The sequence below is a fragment of the Microcaecilia unicolor genome, chromosome 2, assembly GCF_901765095.1.
Source record: "Microcaecilia unicolor chromosome 2, aMicUni1.1, whole genome shotgun sequence".
NCBI classification, from domain to species: Eukaryota; Metazoa; Chordata; class Amphibia; order Gymnophiona; family Siphonopidae; genus Microcaecilia; species Microcaecilia unicolor.
In genome coordinates this window covers 236,114,768-236,137,185 of record NC_044032.1, presented here as the reverse complement: position 1 = coordinate 236,137,185, position 22,418 = coordinate 236,114,768, and the positions used below count along the sequence as shown (strand labels likewise).

The window sequence follows — 22,418 nt, the reverse complement described above, 5'->3', positions numbered from 1 at the left end:
CGTGAAAACAATTTATGATCACCTAATCTTCTGGAAATCATTAAAAACTAACCCTACCAACCCAACTTAAATGCCTGTATCCTGCAACACAAGGAAACCAAAGCTCGTAATGGACATATAATAACTTGTCCTCTCTACGATTCTCTTCCTCTCTATGATTCCCTAATGTGTCCCGTCCGTGGCCGTGACAACCCTCAGACTTACCCTGTTTCTGGGAGTCAGTGTCTGTGCTGGCTTCTGCTTGTCTCTGTGTCTGTGTCTGTCCTAGGTTCTCTCTGGCTCTGTGTGCTGATTGCCCTACTGAACCTCACCTGTGTGGGCTATGCCTCTTCCAAGATGGCTGCCGCCTCTTCCTCTCTGCCAGTATCCAAGATGGCTCCCGCTGTTCCTTTCTATGGGATGACTGCTCTGTGTGTCAAGCCTCTGTTTGGTTGCAAGATAATTGCTGCAGCTGTGGCTCTGGTGTTGAAGGGCTTTATTAATCACTTGGAGACTACAGTCCTGGCCTTTGCATCTCATCTAAAGGTCCTGGTGTATAGAGTGCTCTGTACACAGTTTCAGTGTTTGCTCTGTGTGAGTTTCTATGTTTGTTTAGACTAGCTAGCTTAGGCACCGTGTGGCTTGTAGCCTGTGTATAGCTTTGCTAGTGTTCTATGTTTGTTTAGACTAGCTAGCTTAGACACCGTGTGGCTTGTAGCCTGTGCATAGCTCTGCTAGTGCTCTGTGTTTGTTTCCAGTGCATGACTAGTTAGCTTAGGCACCGTCTGGCTTGTAGCCTGTGTATAGCTTTGCTAGTGCTCTGTGTTTGTTTCCAGTGCATGACTAGTAGCTTAGGCACCGTCTGGCTTGTAGCCTGTGCATAGCTCTGCTAGTTCTCTGCGTTCTCCCTAGTGTTAGACTAGCCGCCCTTGCTAGCCACTATCCCAAGACTGTGTTTGTTCCTAGTGTTAGACTAGCCGCCCTTGCTAGCCACTATCCCAAGACTGTGTTTGTTCCTAGTGTTAGACTAGCCGCCCTTGCTAGCCACTATCCCAAGACTGTGTTTGTTCCTAGTGTTAGACTAGCCGCCCTTGCTAGCCACTATCCCAAGACTGTGTTTGTTCCTGGTGTTAGACTAGCCGCCCTTGCTAGCCAACTCCAGAGACTATATCCTCTTCAGCTAGCCGTCCTTGCTAGCCACCTCCAGAGACTGTGTCCTCTTCAGCTAGCCGCCCTTGCTAGCCACCTTCAGAGACTGTGTTCCTCCAGCTAGCCGTCCTTGCTAGCCACCTTCAGAGACTGTGTTCCTTCAGCTAGCCGTCCTTGCTAGCCACCTTCAGAGACTGTGTTCCTTCAGCTAGCCGTCCTTGCTAGCCACCTTCAGAGACTGTGTTCCTTCAGCTAGCCGTCCTTGCTAGCCACCTTCAGAGACTGTGTTCCTTCAGCTAGCCGCCCTTGCTAGCCACCTTCAGAGACTGTGTTCCTTCAGCTAGCCGTCCTTGCTAGCCACCTTCAGAGACTGTGTTCCTTCAGCTAGCCGTCCTTGCTAGCCACCTTCAGAGACTGTGTTCCTCCAGCTAGCCGTCCTTGCTAGCCACCTCCAAAGATTGTGTCCTCTGCAGCTAGCCGTCCTTGCTAGCCACCTCCCAAGATTGTGTCCTCTGCAGCTAGCCGTCCTTGCTAGCCACCTCCAGAGATTGTGTCCTCTGCAGCTAGCCGTCCTTGCTAGCCACCTCCAGAGATTGTGTTCTCCTCAGCTAGCCGTCCTCGCTAGCCACCTTCAGAGGCTGTGTTCCAGCCCAGCGGGTTTCACTCCTGCATGTTCCAGTCCAGTGGGGCCACTCCAGTGTGTCCAGTCCAGTGGGCCCCACTCCAGTGCGCACCCGTCCGGTGCGTTCCAGTTCCGAGTGTTCCGGTGTAGAACTCCAGTCCAGAGTCCCGGTCCAGTCTTGTTTCCTCTCTACCTGGAGGGTGATTTTGCCTGCCACTACCGCTCCACGGTAGTGGCCTATGGACTCACAACCCCCGCGCTCCCGGGGAAGAAGCCTGAAGGTATGCCAAGGTCCTCGAGAGCGCGTCAAGCGCGAGAGACGCGACAATGTGTCTGTACACACGAACCTTATTCTACCACAATATTACTGTATTTGTTCATACCAGAATTGGCGAACGCCTTTACGGTAGTATGTAAGCGACATTGAGCCTGCAAATAGGTGGGAAAATGTGGGATACAAATGTAACAAATAAATAAATGTGCCCTCTTTCAGAAGAGCATGCATTCTTACCCAGTGGTGCACATGACAAACTGGGGTGTTTCCCCTTCCTCCAGTTGGAAACTCATGCATGTCTGTTCATGAACTGGGTATGAAGAAAACATGGTAAAAGGCATCTCACTAGGGTCCAGGGGCTGCGTGGAGTGTTCATGTGTGTGTGTATGTGTTTTCATAAGTGTGTGATGAGCGTGTCTTTCCGGATGTCTTTGTGTCTCTCAGGGACAATGTCTCCAATGGGTTAGTTTTGTGCAACAGTTAAAAATTGGAGCACTACCACAGGGTTCCCTGAGGCATCCCACAGTATTTCTGCGATAAGTGTGCACAGATTCCTGTGCTAGAAAATAGAAATTGTTTTCTAGTGTGGGGGCGGAGAGTGGATGTGCCCTGCGGTAATCAGCTAGTGTGTGGCCATTGCCACGTGCTGCTCGATTACCATATAATTAGCAAGTGAGCTCTTACAACCTACTAAATAAGGTGGCGGTAAGGACTCACATGGTAATGGCCATGCACTAACTTGGAAATTAGCCTGTGGCCATTAAAACTGGTGACAAACCTATTCCTAGTTGAAACAAATTCAGGAGAAAGAAAGAAGTTCCCGGTTCATTCGATGAATCAGTCTACCTGGATGCTATAGGTTTGCCAAGGAGGGTACCTGATGAGTATAAGGCCCGCAACCAAATTGCAGCGGGATTTGAGTCCATACTCTGGTGGGTAACCATTAATAAAAATGTTGATTGGATTAATTATATTTATTATAACCAGCAGCGCTTCATCAACTACACTGGAGAAATCTGAGAACCCTTAAAGACAAAAGCCAGTCATCCAAAACTCATATCTTCTTCCGTAAAGACAGAAGCAAAGAATTAATTCAATCTCTCTGCTCTTGCCTTGTCCTCCCTGAATGCCCCTTTTGCCCCTTCGTGATCTAACAGTCCCACGGATTCCCTCACAGGCTTTCTGCTTCTGATGTACCTGAAAAAGGTGTTACTATGAGTTTTTGTCTCTGCGGCAAGTTTTTCTTCATATTCTCTTTTACCCTTCTTTATCAAAGATTTGAACAGGTGCCTCAATGGAAGATAAGTGTAATTCTTAAAAGATAAGGATATATAGAAGTAAAATTTAAAAAATAACAAAAAGAATTAAAAAAGAATTTTTGATGTTTAAGGATGGTGTAGAGGTTTTTTGGCCAATGATAGAAAGATTGTCTCTAGGGTGCTGTATGAAGTATTGCATATCACAGACTTCTGAGGCCTTTTCCTGTTTTTTAAAAAAAAATATACAGTTTTTCGCTTAGTATCTGAATGTCTGTTTTTTTTGGTTTGGGTACAAATAAAAAATTGGCCATTTTAGAGCTGTGCTAAAGAGTGGCTGGATTGTGTGGGAAACCCACATTCTCTTTGTAACGCCAGCCTCTTTTTAGCGCTGCTAAGTAAAACGACCCCTTGTAGAAGTGGGGTATGTTTCCTGTACCTGTGGAAAACTGCTGAAGCTCCTAAACTTAGAATATTTTTCCTCTCTTGCTGGCACAAATAATTTGAAAATTGCAATATTGCTATTTTCCTACAACTGTTGCCCCTTCTGGTTCTTTTCTCTTTTATTATTATTATTAATTTCTTTCATTCCATGTGGTACTGTTACCTGCTCATAAACACTGCTGGGTAATAGCTTATGTTTTCTCTTGAACTGAGCTGGTATAGCTGTCAGAGTCAAATGCTGTCCGCTTGTTGATTCTAGGAATGCAATGGAATGACACAACAATAGTACCTGTCCAAGGCAAAGAAAACAAACTCTTGCCAGCAGACTGACAGCTCTAATAAAGCCTAAACATGAAACATATATTTGGTAAGTCATGCTGTCAATTAAACAGATGCTATACTGTTTGCTAATGCTTTCATAAACATACCTATTAATTTTCATGTTACCTCCAGTAGCACTGTTACGCTTGCCAATCACTAGGAATTACCATGGAGGTATTTTTATAAGTTTTCCCCGTTTGTAAAGTTTGTTTTACACACAGAAAAAGGCTTTTATAAAATTGTATGACTGCAGATGGGCATAAAAAGGATACACATGGAAAGGGTCTACCTATTTTTATGTGTATCCTTTTTATGCGCATCTGCAGTCATACAGGTAGTCAATAGATGCCTACGTTGTCTTTATAAAATAGATGCCTTTTTGGACTTCTCACATAGGCATCCTGTTAGAAAATCTAGCTTTAAATGTAGAGCGAAATTGAATGCATACTTTCAAGTCAATCTGACATTAGTTTCCTCAACAGATTCTGTTCTTATGTTCGGCTGTTTTTGGTTTTCATGCTCATGCCTTAATTTAGGTGCTCAGTGTACTGGAATTATTCTCTGACACTTTGCTTTATGAATTCTCCAATGATTCAAGCTGTGAATGCTGCAGCTGAAGCCTGCTGATTCTACAGAGACAGAGTCTGTGATTTGGTAAAAAGGGGCTGTGTCAGTTCTAAAGAGGGTAAAAGTTACGATGATAGTGTAATGTCGGCGCTGTGGTTTCTGGGAGGGCAGCAGTGGAACTACAAAGTAGCAACCCAAGATGCAGACATAGGATGAATTAATAATGAGGGGAGTCTCATGGCAGGGGGTCTGGAGGCGCAGGGGAGGTAGGTCAGGGATTGTCCTTCTGTGTTAAAATTGTACAGTGCTGCGCAACCCTGGCAGCGCTCTAGAAATGTTAAGTAGTAGTAGTAGTAGTCTCCAAGCTGAAGAGCTCTATCCGCTTTCGGCTTTCCTCAAAGGGAAATCGTCCCATCCGCTTTATCGTTTTCATTGCCCTTCTCTGTACCTTTTCTAATTCTGCTATATCTTTTTTGAAATGCGGTGACCAGAATTACACACAGTATTCGAATTGCGGTGTTGGTCTCTCTGGTTCATAATCTGTTGCTCTAACTACTAGGCTACTGTTTCACTCCTACATAAGTGCCATGCATATATGCTAATATACAGTACATTTGTAAAACTCCTCTTATAAAATTGCTCTCAAAATGTACTCACTATGCCAGATGTATATGAACAGGGGAGGACTTTGGGCAGACAGCAGGTAGAGGCATGAAGTATAAAATTTATATGAAATGCACACCTACCTGCATATTTCAGTTGTACACTTCACAACAGCTCCCAAACTGGTGTAAATACACGGAGCTCTATTTGAGCTATAATTGTGAGCATTTTTATGCTGTTGTTTTATAAAGACACATGAGGTCTTTAGGTCCTTATAAAATGGGCTTATAATAGGTGGCTATTTGACCTCCTGACTGGTTATCTGTTATAACATTACCCTCTAAAAGAGGTGAGGTGTTAAAGTGGATTTGATTATGGCCAGAAAGAGAAAGAAAGTACATTTGAGAGATACTCTCCATTTTAGATACCTTTTGAAAAAGATCACTGAATTATGAATGTATATGAAAGACGCAGTAATGTAAAGTAAGCAGGGTTGAAGCCATTAAGGGGTCCTTTTACCAAATGGCGGTAAAAGGTGGTCCACGGAGGCGTTGGCGCATAGGATTGCTGCACACCGAGGCCTCCTTTTACCGCTGCCAGTAAATGGCAGTGTGGTAATTAAAAAATTGTCGCACAGCCATTTACCGCTGGAGCCCTCTCTGCCTCCTATTTAGGAGGTGCTGAGGGCTCCGGCAGTAACCCGGCGCTAGAAAATATAAAGGTAATTTCTAGTGCTAGAAATGACGCGTGGGAAAAGCGGAACTGCCACCGGGCTCCTGGGTAAGCCTGGCAGTAGGACAGATTTGCCCTGTGCCAAGCCGGCGATAGCCCTACAATCCTTTGGTAAAAGGACACCAAAGGTTGGTGTTACCATGTATTTTGCTCAAAAAACTGAATATAGTTTGGAGACCTGGGAAAATTTTGAATGTATTATCCAATGTGCTGAATATTAAACAAATGTTTATTTAATATAATATTAAAAAATGGTAGTACCTGAGCTATCTGTCCAGCACAGTGGAATGTAACAAAGAAGATTTTCCCTTTTTCTACTCAGTCTTCATACACTTCCCCAATCAAATATTTGAAATAGTCTTGTGCCCCGTTTCTGTAAGGTTACCTGGGTAGATGTCATGTCCAGAAACTGGAGATCGGCCTATGTTACTGTCTCCACCATCTTGGGGTGAGGAAGCAGGTTGTAGAGGCTGGATGGTGAGGCAGTCAGTAAGGATGCCCCCATCCATCTCCATGCTGGATCGCAACTGCAATGTAAGAAGCAGCAGGAAAACCATTACCTTGTGAACACAATACCTTACTGATATTACAGTCAAAATGCCAAAATAAAAAGAAAATATATTAAAGCAAAGGGCTCGAGGTACTAATGTACAAACAGGGTTACAAATAGGCTAGTATTTGTACGTTTTTATCATTTCTGTATGCATTATTGTTCTTCAGAAGGTACATTTGCAAAACTTAAGCAAAGTCACTAATAGCTTACCCAAATCAACTGATTATCAATTCAGAGTGAGTTAAATTTTGTATGAAAAAGTATGCAAATATATGCATGTATATATTTAGACAGGCATATTTTAGTACATTCTTCAGGACAGCTTTCAAAGGTAAAATTAGTCCTTACCTGATAATTTTCTTTCCATTAGTCCCAACAGATCAATCCAGAGACTTGTGAGTTATTTATTTATTTGTTACATTTGTATCCCACATTTTCCCACCTAATTGTAGGCTCAATGTGGCTTACACAGTGCTGGAGCGGCGTTTGCAGACTCCGGTGTAAACAAATACAAAGTGATGTAGTGGTAAGATAAAGTTCACGTGGCACAGCCACATTAGGGAATCATACAATGGAAGTGTTGTGTTATGTCCTTTAGTGTGTTGTAGAAATCGGCATTTTTGTTAGGTTTATGCTAGTTTTTAGTGATTTCCGGAAGTTTAGGTGGTCATACGTAGTTTTCAAGGCTTTTGGTAATGTATTCCACAGTTGTGTGCTTATGTAGGAGAAATTGGATGCGTAGGTAGATTTGTATTTGAGTCCTTTGCAGTAGTAGTGCAGATTTAGGTACGTTCGTGTTGATCCGGATGTGTTTCTAGTTGGTAAGTCGATCAGGTCTGTCATGTATCCCGGGGCTTTGCTGTACATAATTTTGTGAACCATAGTGCAGATTTTGAAGGCAATGCGTTCTTTGATTGGGAGCCAATGTAGTTTTTCGAGGAGGGGTTTTACGCTTTCAAATCGCGTTTTTCAGATGATAAGTCTAGCTGCCGTGTTTTGAGCGGTCTGAAGTTTCTTTAGTGTTTGTTCTTTGCATCCCGCGTAGATTCCATTACAGTAGTCCACCTAGCTTAGTACCATTGATTGTATCAGGTTATTGTATCAGATTATTGCATCAGATTATGCCAGAGGCTTGTTGTATGTGGTCCTGTGCAGCCACTTACACCTCAGTATGAACAATACAAAAGCACTGGAAAGGAACATCGAAACACCAAAAATCACTCTCCTGCCTCTTCAGAAGCACAATTTAGAACTGCAACCTTGTGTGCGGAAGAACCTTAAACAGTAAAACAATTAAACAGTGCTAACAAAGGAATCCTTATAGAACTCACAACAAACCGAACAGCAGCAAATAAGCAAAACTGGGTGGGCCTTTGGATTGATCTGTTGGGACTAATGGAAAGAAAATTATCAGGTAAGGACTAATTTTACCTTCCATAGCATCCCACAGATCAATCCAGAGACTTGTGGGATGTACCAAAGCAGTCCCAAAGTAGGGTGGGAAATCCCCAACCCTGCTGTGATAACCGACTCACCAAAAACTGCGTCCTAGCGTGCTGCCACATCCACGCGATAATGTTTAGCGAAAGTTTGAACCGACGCCCATGTGGCCACTTTGCAAATGTCCTCCAAAGACACCAAACAGGCCTCCGCCAGCGAAGAAGCCTGTGCTCTAGTCGAATGAGCCCGAACTTGTAAAGGCCCTCCTGCTTGCTTAAATCACTTCCTGCCACTTAAGTGGGGATATTCAGCAGCACTTAACCAGAGAGTGTTGCTGAATATCCTCACAGACCGCCCAACCAAAAAGGGGGCAAGTCAGGGGCGGCACCGTCCAACATTAGGCTGCTTAGTTATGTAGGTGCCAGCATTGAATAAATAAAACCCTCCCAATCCCCCTCCTGGCCTCTCTAATACCCCCTCCATCCTACCCCCCTGCCATGATTTCCTAAGTTCCCCCAGCCCCCACCCCAACCCCCTCCTGATGTCTAGGTAGGTCCCCCTAGGCCTACCTGTCTCCCTGGTGGTCCAGTGGTGGTCTTCCAGGGCAGAAGCACAGCCCCCTCATTCCTTCTCCCTTGCAGCTGCCTTTCAAAATGGCTGTTGTGACCTCTCGTGGCAGCTATTTTGAAAGGCAACTGCAAGGGGGTAAAAATGGAGGGCTGCGCTTCTGCCCCCAAAGACCCCCGCTGGACCAACAGAGAGATAATTAGGGGCTCATCTAGACATCCGGAGGGGTGGGGGCTTATTCGGGGGAGGGGAGGGTCTTAGGAAATTGTGGTGGGAGATAGGAGGGAAGGGAGTATTAGAGAGGCTGGGAGGCGGCTCTGGAAGGTTTTATTTTTCTTTAAATCAGTTATGTGGGTCCCAGCCGATATTCAGCCGGGGCCCACATAACTCTTGTGCGGGCCTGGCTGAATATTGTCAGGGCCTGCATAGGCTCCTGCAGCCTACCCACCCAAACTTACCCTGGACATGGCTCGGCACTGAATATTAGGGGCTAATTTAACCAATGACAGTAAGCTTTTAAAAAAACCACTGACTGTTGCCTGCTAAATATCGGGCGGGGGAGGTATTTTTTGGCCAGTGGCTTGCACATTGATCTTAAACGAGAAGAAGAGATGAGACGAGGTTTAACCCTTTAGAAATTGTAACTACTACTGCAATGGCTGACAGACTTTGTTGTAGGCATAGAACTTTATTTAAACTTGAGTTTCTGAGGGACCAATGAGAGCAGAAGCTGCCTCTGCAAGTGAGTGAACAAAATTTGTGTGAATTACTTTCCTTGGATATTTTGTAACTTAAAGCTTGGGAGATAAGAGAGATGGGGGTATTTATTAAGGTGGTGTAAAGGTCAGGCTTTTACTGTACCTTAATTTCTTGTGGACGTGCCTAACCTGTGATATCTCAGTAAAGCAGGTTAATCACTCCTATGGTATATGAACGACACAGCTTGCAATGAACCTCACAAACTGAGCTATTCAGAGCACCCCGGAGCATCTGGTACTAAGCCACAGCTTGATGCTCCTGGGCTGCTTTTTAAATGGGCCAGCATTCAAAATCAGGAGTTACCATTCCACGTTCCCCTGATGCCTCCCCACACTTATATTCCCCAACCAGAAGTTCTTTCCAATCACCAAGAGCCCCATCAACCTCCCATAGCTTCCCTGGGTCTATCTTGCAATATCTTTTGGGTTTAGTAGGGTCAGGGCAGGAGTAATCCCCAGTCACTGTTACTCTTACTAGCACTGGGTTCAAAATGACACCAGTGATCCCTAGTGGTAGACTTGTGGTACTACTGCTACAGGGTCACACTGCCATATAAAGGCAAGAGATGTGGAGGGTCATTTTCAATATGACATCTAAATCCAATTTTGGACGTTTTCCCAAAAAATATCCAGAAATCCAGTAGCGAACTTGGCCATTTTCAAACCAGAAAATGACAGTTTGTAAGATGTTTTTTTCTGCTCAGTGCATCTATCTTTTAGGACCATTTTTGAAAAGAAATAAAAAAAAGTCCAAGGGAAAATCTCACAAAAACAAGCCATTGTGACGAATGGGGGGGGGGGGGGGGGGGGGGGGGTTGGCTAGCATTCTTAGCATTCTGGCCATAGAGATATCCCAGCACCCAGTAGAGCTGTGGGGCATCCTAGATGGTACTGCAGTGGACGTCACATAAAAGGTCCCAGGTACCCATCTCACCATTTCTCCCTTCTATCGTATATTGAGGCCTCCAAAACCCGCCAAAAATCTACTGTACCCAACTGTAAACCACAACAATTGCCCCTATGCCTGCAGGTGTCACCTATATGTAGATACAGTAGGTTTTTGGTGGGTTTTGGAGAGCTCACACTTTCCACCACAAGTGTACCACTTAGAGTGGGATATGGGCCTGGGTCCCCTTCTCTATAGTCCTCTGCACCGACCACTAGGCTACTCTAGGGACCTGCTTGCTGCTTTAATAGGACTGGCCATAGCATCTGAACCTGTCATAGAGGCAGGTATGTACTGTTTCTTTCACATTTTTCGGGGGTGGGAGGAGGCCAGTGACCACTGGGCGAGTAAGGGGAGTCATGCTTTAATCCCTCCAGCGGTCATCTTGTCATTTAGGGCAACGTTTTGTAACTTAGACATGACTGAAACAGGTCTAGACCAACATGTCTAACTTTTAGCCCTGGATGTTTTTGCTTTGTTCCATTATGGCAGAAAAATGTCAAAGTTTTGGGAACACCCAAATCCCACCCTTGCATGCCCCCTTGTGATATGGATGCACTGCAGAGAAAAACATTTTAAATCTGACTTACGAAAATCTCGATTTGGACGTTTTTCATAGAAAAACATCCAAATGTAACTTTATGCCATTTTTTTAGATGTTTTTCTCTTTTGAAAATGAGCCCCTTAATGTCATTCCATTAATAGTCACTAAAGTAGCATAATACAGATCAAATAAATTGAAAAGACTTTCATTAGAGAAAGCAACCCCACTCCCTTAGCACCTTTAAATGATTTGCAACTTGACAATATTAAGATGCATAAAGCAATGAGATGGAGGTAGTATGTATAAAGCTCCAGGTTGATAGCGAATGAGTCCAATCTCTAGAAGCTGGAGTGGTAGTTTTGGAGGAGCAGAGACAGACACACAGGTATATAGAGAAGACTTTCATGGACATAGTACAGTGGTCCTATAAAGCAGTGTAGCCCACCCAGAAGTGGTGAACCCCAACATGGTCCAACATCCCTCTCTCCCTTCTCTTACCCCTCCCATAGGTCCAGCACCTCTTCCTATCTTCTTCATCCCTCCACCCCCCCCCCCCCCGGTTCTTCCAACTTACTTTATCAGTGCCAGCAGTTACTCGTACAGCTCAGCTCTGAGCCTTCCCCCTCTACCACATCCTGCCTAAGTGTAAAGAGGAAGCTGCATCATAAGAAGCAGGATGTGGCAAAGGGAAGGCCCTGTAGCTGGCCTGTGAGTTGCTGCCAGCACTGATAAAGTTTAAAGTACTCTAGGCAGGGGATGAAGACAGAAAGAAGATGCAGAGATGTTAGACTCGCAAGAGGGAGGGGGAAGGGAGAGAGGGATACTAGAACCATAAGGATAGAAGGAAGAGAGGGAGAAATGTTGAACTCAAAGTAGGAGGGAGGGTGAGATGTTGTACCTAGGGGGAAGTGTGGGAGGAAGGAAAGAAAGAAAGAGATAGAGAGAAACTGGATGGAGTGTGGCCAGAGAGGGGAGAGACAGAGAGATCCTGGACCACCTGGGGAGTGGAGAAAGAGGGGAGATATGTAAGGGGATGGTATAGAGACACAGAGGAGCACTGCTGGACATGGATGGGGATATATGGACACAGAGAGACAATGTTGGGCACAGGGGGCATATGGACATGGAGGAGCAATGCTGGACAAATGCTGGCACATGAACCCAATTGGGCAAAGGTGGATATGGGGAAGACATGAACACAGAGACTCAATACTAGACTTGGAGTTTGGAATATACATCTGCCAGAGCTGATGTCTAACATGATTGGAACCAGTGTAGAAATTTGGGAGGTGACCCCAAACCCTCCTACCAGGCTATGCCTACTTCAGCTTCCAGAAAGCTTAGGTCCCTCTCCAGTCAGTAGGCTAAGAGCAATTGCCCTAGTTGCACCCCTCCCCCCCCAACACCATCCATGACATGTGCTGTCTTTATATTTTGCACAATACAGGAGGAAATGCATCTCTTTCTATTTTTCTGGTGTTTTGCTTTAGTTTCTCTGGTCGATATTGAAAGAGATTTTAGGGGGTAGGAGAGGCTCCTGTACTGGTTGCCAAAATCAAGCAGCACCAGTTAACCAGGCTGTGCCACTGAATTTTGGCTGTGACCAACCATTTGAAACATGGACAGGAGAAGGCCGTTTCGGCGAAGGCGTTGGATAGTTGGATATCTGTCCTAACTTCGGTCACTTAGCTACACGGGTGCTGGTACTGAATATCGACCTGCACTGGCAAAGCTTCTGGGTAGTGGCCAAAACTGTGGTTTAGCTTCCTTCTATCCTGCTTCTTCTCCCTGTAGTACACACTATCCCTCCCAGTACTTGTCTCTATTCTTTACATCCAGTCAAAACATGGCCCTGTGTTGGGTCTGCTGCATGAGTGGTGCTGAATAAGATTTATAAATTACCCAACCGGCTGTGAGGGTCTTTTTGGTTGACCCCTACTCTTGGATTTGCTTTTACTGTACATAGGGGGGTTCCTTTACCTTTTGTTTATTGTTTTTTTTTTTTTTTTTGTGTGTGTGTTCACTTCTTTACATGTCAGAATTCAAAAACAGAACAGGTAGGAAAGAGCAGAGAGAATGGCCATGTATATTTTGAATTATGCTATGGTTAACAGAGCTGCCTTGTTAATCTTGATTATTTTTCTTCTATCCAGGTTTTAAAGACTTCTTTGGACGTCTATGTGAGACATGTGATCATAAATGATCGTGAAACTTTAGAAGTCACCAGCTTTAAAAGGCCTCTACTCTGTCTTGCCTCTCTGGCCTCTGAAGAAGCTGCTGAGAGCTCCACCTCCACCCTCACCTATCTAACCCAGTCACTGGTTCTTTATTATCAACTTGACAGAATCCTGATCTCTTTGGGCTTTCACCAATTGCACATTAAGGCCCCTGTTTACAAAGCCGAGCTAGTGGCTGCCATGGGCAATTCTGACACAGCTCATTCAAAGTGAATGGATCGTGTCGGCATTACCACACTGCCAGCTGCTAGCACAGCTTTGTAAATGGGGGGGGGGGGGGGGGGGAATGATTTTTGCTCTCAAGTGAATTACTTGCAGCTTATCTCAATTTAAATTACCCCTACCTTAATTCATTCCACTTAAAACCCATCTGTATTAGTTCTTCCCAGTCAAAAGCAAGACTTGCTTATTATGTGTGTCTGGAAAGTACTCGTTAACTCAGGGGTGGGCAACCACAGTCTTCAAGGGCCACAATTCAGTCAGATTTGTAAGATTTCCACAATGAATATGCATGAGATCTATCTAGAAACCAACCAAACCAGTTTCGGCTTTGGCTTTCGTGCTGAAACCGGCCTGAAAAAACGAATTTGGCCTTGTTTTGGTTTCAGTCAATAACATTTTTGGCTGAAAATGAAACTTTTCTTTCTGTCCCGTGGCTCTCCTCCTCACCCCATAATCATAAGAGGATCACCCCGAGCCCACACATAGTCCACCACTGCCCCCCTCTTAGGCCACCTTTGGCCTACTTTACAGTCTTGGTGGTCTAGTAACGAGTTGGTGCACGATCAATCCTCAGTCGCTCTGCCCATCCCGTGTCCGTGGTCATAATGGCTGCCAAGACTTTCTGCTGCAATCTTGCATGATTACCACTGGAGGTCACAGCAGCCATTTTGAGATTGGAGCTGATCTGCACTGTGTTAAAACAGAGAGTAGGGTTATATGGTCAGTATTCTCAATGGAGAAGAGTAGATAGTGGGTTTCCCCAGGGGTCTGTGCTGGGACTGCTGTTTAAAAAACCCCCAACATATTTATAAATGTTCTAGAGATGGAAATAACTAGTGAGGCAATTAAATTTGCTGATGACACAAAGTTATTCAAAAAGAATTGTGAAAAATTGCAAGAGGACCTTACAAGAGTGGGAATCAGGGCCGTGTTGACACGGTAAGCAAGGCAAGCAACGCAGGGGGGCGCTGACCTCTAGAGGGCGCCACTCACTTGCAAAATCTTTTACCTGAAGTTGTGATTCTCCTCTCTCCCCTGCCCTTCCCACATCAGGAAGTGAAGATAGGCCAGCAGTGCTGAGACAGACAGGCTGCTCTGCTAAAGCTGCTTCAAAGAATACAACCAGCAGCTATTTATGGCTTTGGTGTGTGAACAACTTTCATTCAGGGTGAGCTGGAACAACATTCAAATTAAAGAGAACAGGTTTGGAGGCAGGTGTGCAAGTGAGACTGGGGAGAAATAAAAAATAAATAGTGTAATTGTTATCTGTAAGTGGTTCAAAGTTTTTGTTTTTTGAGCATGTACACTGAGAGGAGGGCATGACTGCAATGATGTGTACATAATTATCATAGCTACAGCTAAAATCCATTTAATTGGCTGAGGTTCAAAGAGGAAGTTTTGCTGACGTATAGTGTAGAATAGCTGGTAAGTAAAAATCTGATTGCTTTTTTTGTGTGTTTGTTTTTATATAAAACATTCTGCTTGGATAGGAAGAGTTTGTGATATGTGAAAATACATTTTGCTTTAATGAAATTGCTAAACTTTAGAGTCAGAGACTTATCAATGAGGGATACATACAGTGGAAAGGAAGCCCTGGAAACAGAGTTAAGAGGACAGATACCAGCAACAGAATCAGATACTGGGCCAGCATGGTCAGAAAAAGAAAGTCACCAGCCAACAAAGGTAGAAAAAAATTGTTTTATTTTCATTTTAGTGTTTGGAATATGTCCACTTTGAGAATTTACATCTGCTATCTTATTTTGCAATGTATAGCAGTCTCCAAGAGACTGGGCTCCCAGTGAGCCAGGGAGGTCAGACTGTGTAAATGAGATGAAGAGACCCCCCCCCCCCCCCACTGTAACAAAGACAGGAACATGCATAATCAAAGCTTAGGTCTCTGCAGTTACAAGGGCTGGCCATTCCTAATTATGCTAATAGTTTTTAATAGGCTAAGTCCCACTGAAAAGCCTCTTTATAAAGGCAGTGCTTTCTCTGGAGAGCAGTGATAAGAAACAGCAGGAATTGTGTTTATTTTTTTAAACTGCTTTCCTGTGTAAGCTAATTTACAGTTTTCTAGTATATGCTTGACATTGAAGGGTGTGGTAGACCCTTTTGTCAGGTCTGGCTGGGCCTGTAGTTTTCAGTCTAAAGGAAAGACAGGTAGCAATGGAGAAACATCTAATGAAGAAGCGAGACTGATAGTCTGCAGGGGGGCACCAGAGACCCTTGGCACGGCCCTGCTGGGAATCCAAATGACAGATGATGTTTAGTTTGAGCAAGTGCAAAGTGATGAATGTGGGAAAGAGGAACCCAAACTTATATGGTCTGTACCAGAGCCGGTAATGGGAGGCGGGAAATACTGCTGGGCAGACTTATATGGTCTGTGCCCTGAAAAGGACAGGTACAAATTCAAGGTAAGGTATACACATATGAGTTTGTCTTGGGCAGACTGGATGGACCATGCAGGTCTTTTTCTGCCGTCATCTACTATGTAACTATGTAACTATCTACAGTGGTGGAAATAAGTATTTGATTCCTTGCTGATTTTTTAAGTTTGCCCACTGACAAAGACATGAGCAGCCCATAATTGAAGGGTAGGTTATTGGTAACAGTGAGAGATAGCACATCACAAATTAAATCCGGAAAATCACATTGTGGAAAGTATATGAATTTATTTGCATTCTGCAGAGGGAAATAAGTATTTAATCCCTCTGGCAAACAAGACCTAATACTTGGTGGCAAAACCCTTGTTGGCAAGCACAGCGGTCAGATGTCTTCTGTAGTTGATGATGAGGTTTGCACACATGTCAGGAGGAATTTTGGTCCACTCCTCTTTGCAGATCATCTCTAAATCATTAAGAGTTCTGGGCTGTCGCTTGGCAACTCGCAGCTTCAGCTCCCTCCATAAGTTTTCAATGGGATTAAGGTCTGGTGACTGGCTAGGCCACTCCATGACCCTAATGTGCTTCTTCCTGAGCCACTCCTTTGTTGCCTTGGCTGTATGTTTTGGGTCATTGTCGTGCTGGAAGACCCAGCCACGACCCATTTTTAAGGCCCTGGCGGAGGGAAGGAGGTTGTCACTCAGAATTGTACGGTACATGGCCCCATCCATTCTCCCATTGATGCGGTGAAGTAGTCCTGTGCCCTTAGCAGAGAAACACCCCCAAAACATAACATTTCCACCTCCATGCTTGACAGTGGGGACGGTGTTCTTTGGGTCATAGGCAGCATTTCTCTTCCTCCAAACACGGCGAGTTGAGTTCATGCCAAAGAGCTCAATTTTTGTCTCATCTGACCACAGCACCTTCTCCCAATCACTCTCGGCATCATCCAGGTGTTCACTGGCAAACTTCAGACGGGCCGTCACATGTGCCTTCCGGAGCAGGGGGACCTTGCGGGCACTGCAGGATTGCAATCCGTTATGTCGTAATGTGTTACCAATGGTTTTCGTGGTGACAGTGGTCCCAGCTGCCTTGAGATCATTGACAAGTTCCCCCCTTGTAGTTGTAGGCTGATTTCTAACCTTCCTCATGATCAAGGATACCCCACGAGGTGAGATTTTGCGTGGAGCCCCAGATCTTTGTCGATTGACAGTCATTTTGTACTTCTTCCATTTTCTTACTATGGCACCAACAGTTGTCTCCTTCTCGCCCAGCGTCTTACTGATGGTTTTGTAGCCCATTCCAGCCTTGTGCAGGTGTATGATCTTGTCCCTGACATCCTTAGACAGCTCCTTGCTCTTGGCCATTTTGTAGAGGTTAGAGTCTGACTGATTCACTGAGTCTGTGGACAGGTGTCTTTCATACAGGTGACCATTGCCGACAGCTGTCTGTCATGCAGGTAACGAGTTGATTTGGAGCATCTACCTGGTCTGTAGGGGCCAGATCTCTTACTGGTTGGTGGGGGATCAAATACTTATTTCCCTCTGCAGAATGCAAATAAATTCATATACTTTCCACAATGTGATTTTCCGGATTTAATTTGTGATGTGCTATCTCTCACTGTTACCAATAACCTACCCTTCAATTATGGGCTGCTCATGTCTTTGTCAGTGGGCAAACTTACAAAATCAGCAAGGGATCAAATACTTATTTCCACCACTGTATGTAATGAAAGGCTCCATGTTAGGAGTCACCATCCAGAAAAAGGATCTAGGTGTCTTTTTTGATGATATGTTTAAATCCTCTCTCACTATGCAGTGGAGGCTAAGAAAGCAAATTATTAGGAAAGTAATGGAAAACAAAAATGTGAATGTTATAATGCCTTTGTATCACTCCATGGTTCAACCGTATCTTGAATACTGTGTGCAATTCTGGTCACTGCATGTAAAAAAATATATAGTGGAAACAGAAATGTTACAGAGAAGGTTGATGAAAATAATAAAGGGGATGGGACAAATTTCATATGAGGAAAGGCTAAAGCAGCAAGGGCTCTTCAGCTTGAAGAGAGGACTGAGGGGAGATATGATAGAGGTCTGTAAAGTAATGAGTGGAGTGGAATGTGTAGAGGTAAAATACTTGTTTAGTCTTTCTAAAAATACTAGGACTAGGAGGAATTATTTATTTATTTATTGCACTTGTATCCCACATTTTCCCACCTATTTGCAGGCTCAATGTGGCTTACAGAGACCTGTTATAGCATAACTATACCAGGTTAAAGAAAACAATTGGTATTACATAATAATAATGAAGCTACTAATTAGTAAATTTAACACAAACTGGAGAAAATATTTCTTCATTTAGGGCCAGATTCTATACATGGCGCTTAAAAAATCCATTCGGAATACATTTCCGCCTAAGCGTATTCTATAAGCAGCATCTACATTTAGACGTAGTATATAGAAAATGCTTAGTCGATATCCTAGTGCCTAAATCTACGCACCTCCATTTACACCAACGAAAATGTAGCATAAATCCCAGCATGCATATTTAGGTGTAGAAGGCCATATTCTATAACAACGTGTGTAAATTTTGGAATGACCAATAAATGTCCATTTCCCTGCCCATAACCATGCCCCTTTTTGCATGCACACATTAAAATTTAGGCACAGTGCATAACAGAATTTGCTTAGAGAGTTGTATGTGTAAATTCCAATTATTGTCAATTTATGCTCATTATTGCTTGTTAATTGCTGTTATCCACGCTGATTGGCTTGTTAAGCCAATTAAGTTATCCATGTTATTACAAAATATGCTTGGATTTCGGCATGGAACACAAGGTGTGCTATATAGAATCTAGGGGGGTTAACGTGTAATTAAACTCTGGAATTCACTGCCATAGAATGTCGTAAAAGCAATTAGCTTAGCAGGGTTTACAAAAGGTTTGGATAATTTCCTAAAAGAAAAGTCAAAAAGCCATTATTAAAATGGACTTGGGGAAAATCCACTGCTTATTTCTAGGATAAGCAGCATAACATCTGTTTTACTGTTCTGAGATCTTGCCAGATACTTGTAACCTGGATTGGCCACTACTGGAAACAGGATACTGGGCTTGATGGACCTTTGGTCTGTCCCAGTGTGACAATGCTTATGTTCTTATCATACTACTTTTGTCTCACATTAATTGATGTTTGGTTGCAAACTTTGTTATGGGAGTTTATTTTGTCCCTGCCCCTTTTGTAGTTTATATAACTTAAGGGCTCCTTTTACTAAGGCACAATAGAGGATTTTATGCACGCTAAAAATAAGTGTGTGCTAAATGCTAAGATGCCCATTACATTCCTATGAGTGTCTTAGTGTTTAGTGCATGCTAAATCCGCCAGCACGCCTTAATAAAAATTGCCCCAAGTGCACTGAATGTCAGTGATATCTGGTTAAAGTTTTTACCTCTTCCCAGGACACCACACCTCCGGCTCTTACTAACATGGATCTGCTGAGTCATACACACACTTCTCTATTGTGGCTATAAAAGTGATAATTGTACTGTTTTTACTGGTTACAACATACTTAGCTGAAGCATCTTTCATTACCCCGAGAAGGGCTAAAACATTGATAATATCTACAGTGGGAGATGACAGGCTAGATAGGATTAAAAAAAAAGACTAGTTTTGTAAACTGAGTAATTGATAATTTTGCTGCAATTCAGATTTCAAATACATCTGTTGAAATGTTTTACTTTGTTTTTGTAAATAATTCTTTAAAATGCATTTAAACAATAATTAACCACATTCCTACTAGCCCAGATCACTGGGGGAAAACAGAGAAAAAAAAACTGAAAGGAAAAAACAACCTAAGCATAAAGTTCATATTCCTACTATATACTTCAATGAACCTTCAAATTACCTTCTCATGAGGTAACACTTTTTTCCTTATCAAAATCTGTTCCAATTGTATCCAATCAAAGAAAACATATGTCTTCTCTCAAGCAAAACTAGGCACTTGCAAGATAACTTGTTTAAACGTGCTATTTTGTTTTAGATATCCCTTTTCCTTATTCTTGTATCTGGAATATTGTATCAAAATGTCAAAACAAAATTGAATTCTACAAAATGGATTTTGTTTTATGTAACAATTTCTAGTTTTCTCTTTATGAAATTGGTAAACTGTGCAATTTGTATTTCAGACACTGAAATATTTCTTTTTCTCTGACTTTAAGGGGCATTTCCCAATGACATCTAAATCTAACTTTGGATATTTTCCTGAAAATGTCCCAAGATCAAGTGGCGAACATGGCCATTTTTAAACCTCAAAAAGGTCTTTTTGTTTTGAAAATGGCCATTTCCTACATGTTTTTAGATGCTTTCCCCTGGATTCTATATAGCACAAACTAAGGGAGTTTATTACTAAAGGTTAGCTCGAGTTATCTGCAGCAGGGACCATAGGAATAAAATGGGCCCTGCTGCAGATAACTTGAGTTAATCTTTAGTAAAAGACCCCCTAAGTTGCCTACAACTTAATTACATAACAATCCAATCAGCAACGATAATTGCTACTTAACAAGCAATTATTGACACAAATTGGCATTAATTAGAATTTGCATGCGAACAGTCTAAGTATATTCTACATGATGCGCATAAATTCTAGTTGAAAAGGGGGTGTGGCCATGGGCATGGAATAGGCGGGTCATAGGCATCTCTAAAATCTATGTGTGTTGTATACTCCCTGTTCATGCGTAATTTAGGCATCAGCATTTATACCAAGTTTTACTTGGCGTAACTGCCTGCAACTAAATTTAGTCAGGCAGACGGGCACTCAGCGCATTCTATAAACCATGCAGAAATTTAGGCTTTTTCTATAAACTATACCTAAATTTAGGCATACTTTATAAAATACACCTAGGCGTATTTCATTTTGGCACTGAGTTTTTTAGGCGTGATACTCAGTGCATTTTTCTTTTATGACCAATTTCAGAAGGGGGCACTGCTGAGCAGGAAGAGTGATGGCAGCTTGGTAACTGAGCTCCTGCTGATTCACTGAATATAATCAAGCATCCAGTGACATCACATCATAATCCTTCTTTTTAACATCAAATTCAGAAAGTGCTAACTTGCATGTATCATGTCGGCAAAAAAGTCAGGGAAAAGACACAGAACAGAGCCAGCATCACCAAAAAAAGATCAAGCCAACAAAACAGAAGGTGAGGCCTCTGAAACACTACTAGGAGAAATTTGATCCTTAAAGGAAATGCTACTAGAAAATAAAGAAGACTTACAGGAAATAAAAGAAGACATATCTTCAATAAAATCTGAATTATATCAATTCAGATCTTGTATTGAAATCTTGGAAAATAAACAAAATGCAGCAGACAATAATATCAAACAATTACAAAGACAATACAAACGTATTGGAATCCTTGAAAGAGAGACTGAAGAAATGAATAATCGTGCGAGAAGAAATAACATCGGAATTTTGGGAATACCAGAAGTGGCTGAAGGTAATAATATTACTAAATATTTGGAATCATTCATACCTTCACTACTGGATTTACAAATTGAACGATGCTTTGAAATAGAAAGAGCTCATCGGGTCCTGTCAAGGCCTATACCACAAAACAAATACCTAAGGCCTATCGTTATGAGAGTGCTCCAATACAAACATCATGCAGCATGCTTGGATACGTGCTCTGATTAAAAAAGACAGATCAACAATTCAATTCTTACTAGACCTTCACAAGAACATGGCGAAAATTCGTAAACAATTTTTGGAATTCCGCCCCAAACTTAAAAAACTAAATGCACGATTTGGTCTATTATATCCTGCACAACCGCACTAAGGATTTCACAGATCCAAGCACCATGGCAACGTTTTTTGAAGATCTCTCTCCCACTGTGATCGACGTGGTATGAATGTTTGTCTGTAACTACATCATGATGGATATTAATATAAATTCTGTCTAAATATTGTTGTGAATGATATACCTAATACAGCTAATGGCATTTGCAACAGGAAAGCTGATATAAGATTCTATATTGATATATCTTTTCCCTCTTTTCCTAATCTTACAAATCTAATAATAAGTGAATTCTCCTTTGACACAGAAGGTATAAAAAGAATCATTTATCACTAGTGGCAATACTTGAAATAGTAATATCTAATGTATAGCTGTAACAGTCAAGCTTCCAGGAAATATCTTTTGAATTGCATGTTAACACTCATACCATCACAAATGGATTTTATTTGTATCAACTATCTTGTTGTTATTGGGATCTTTGGATTCCTTCTTGTCTTTCTGCCTCTCAACAACATCCTAAGGCTGGCAGGACGAGTTGCTTTGCAGTGTTCCTGTTGCCACCGATATATGGTGTGCTCGAATTTATACTGCGTTTGAAAGGGACAGCTATATAAACTTTCTCCTCCTGCTGATCCTGTTTGGGAATGCAACGTACATCCATAAGCAATCTCTCTGGTTTTTGCACGTCAAATCTAAGAGTCCCTTCACACCTCGTCATATTATATCATGTAAATTAGTGAATTAACATTTACAATCATTTGGCTATTTGCAGATGGATGGACGGAGAATCCTATGTCCAGCAATGATTTGTCTGAATATGCTTATGCTGATCTGCTACAGCTGTCAATAGTGTTTTCACACTTTTGGTTGCTATATTATGTATAATTGTTTCTCTGCTACTCTTTTTAAAATGAAGTATAGAAGAATATACTATACCACAGTTAGACTACAGTTCAACAATTATGTTAATTGAATAGAGGGCTATCATATATCTAAAATCCAAAGCTGAAAAGAAAAATATATCTGATATTTTAG

At 42.5% G+C, this 22,418-nt stretch overlaps 1 protein-coding gene across 5 annotated transcripts in view; it reads right to left on the bottom strand.

The window, feature by feature from the left end:
• GLIS3 (GLIS family zinc finger 3) overlaps nt 1-22,418 on the bottom strand; it is a 680,540-nt gene that overhangs the window by 102,455 nt on the left and 555,667 nt on the right. For all 5 annotated transcript variants that reach the window (XM_030193810.1, XM_030193813.1, XM_030193814.1 and 2 more), the window contains exon 7: nt 6,333-6,474. In XM_030193810.1, the coding sequence (XP_030049670.1) occupies nt 6,333-6,474 (142 nt within the window). The remainder of the gene's footprint in view (nt 1-6,332; nt 6,475-22,418) is intronic.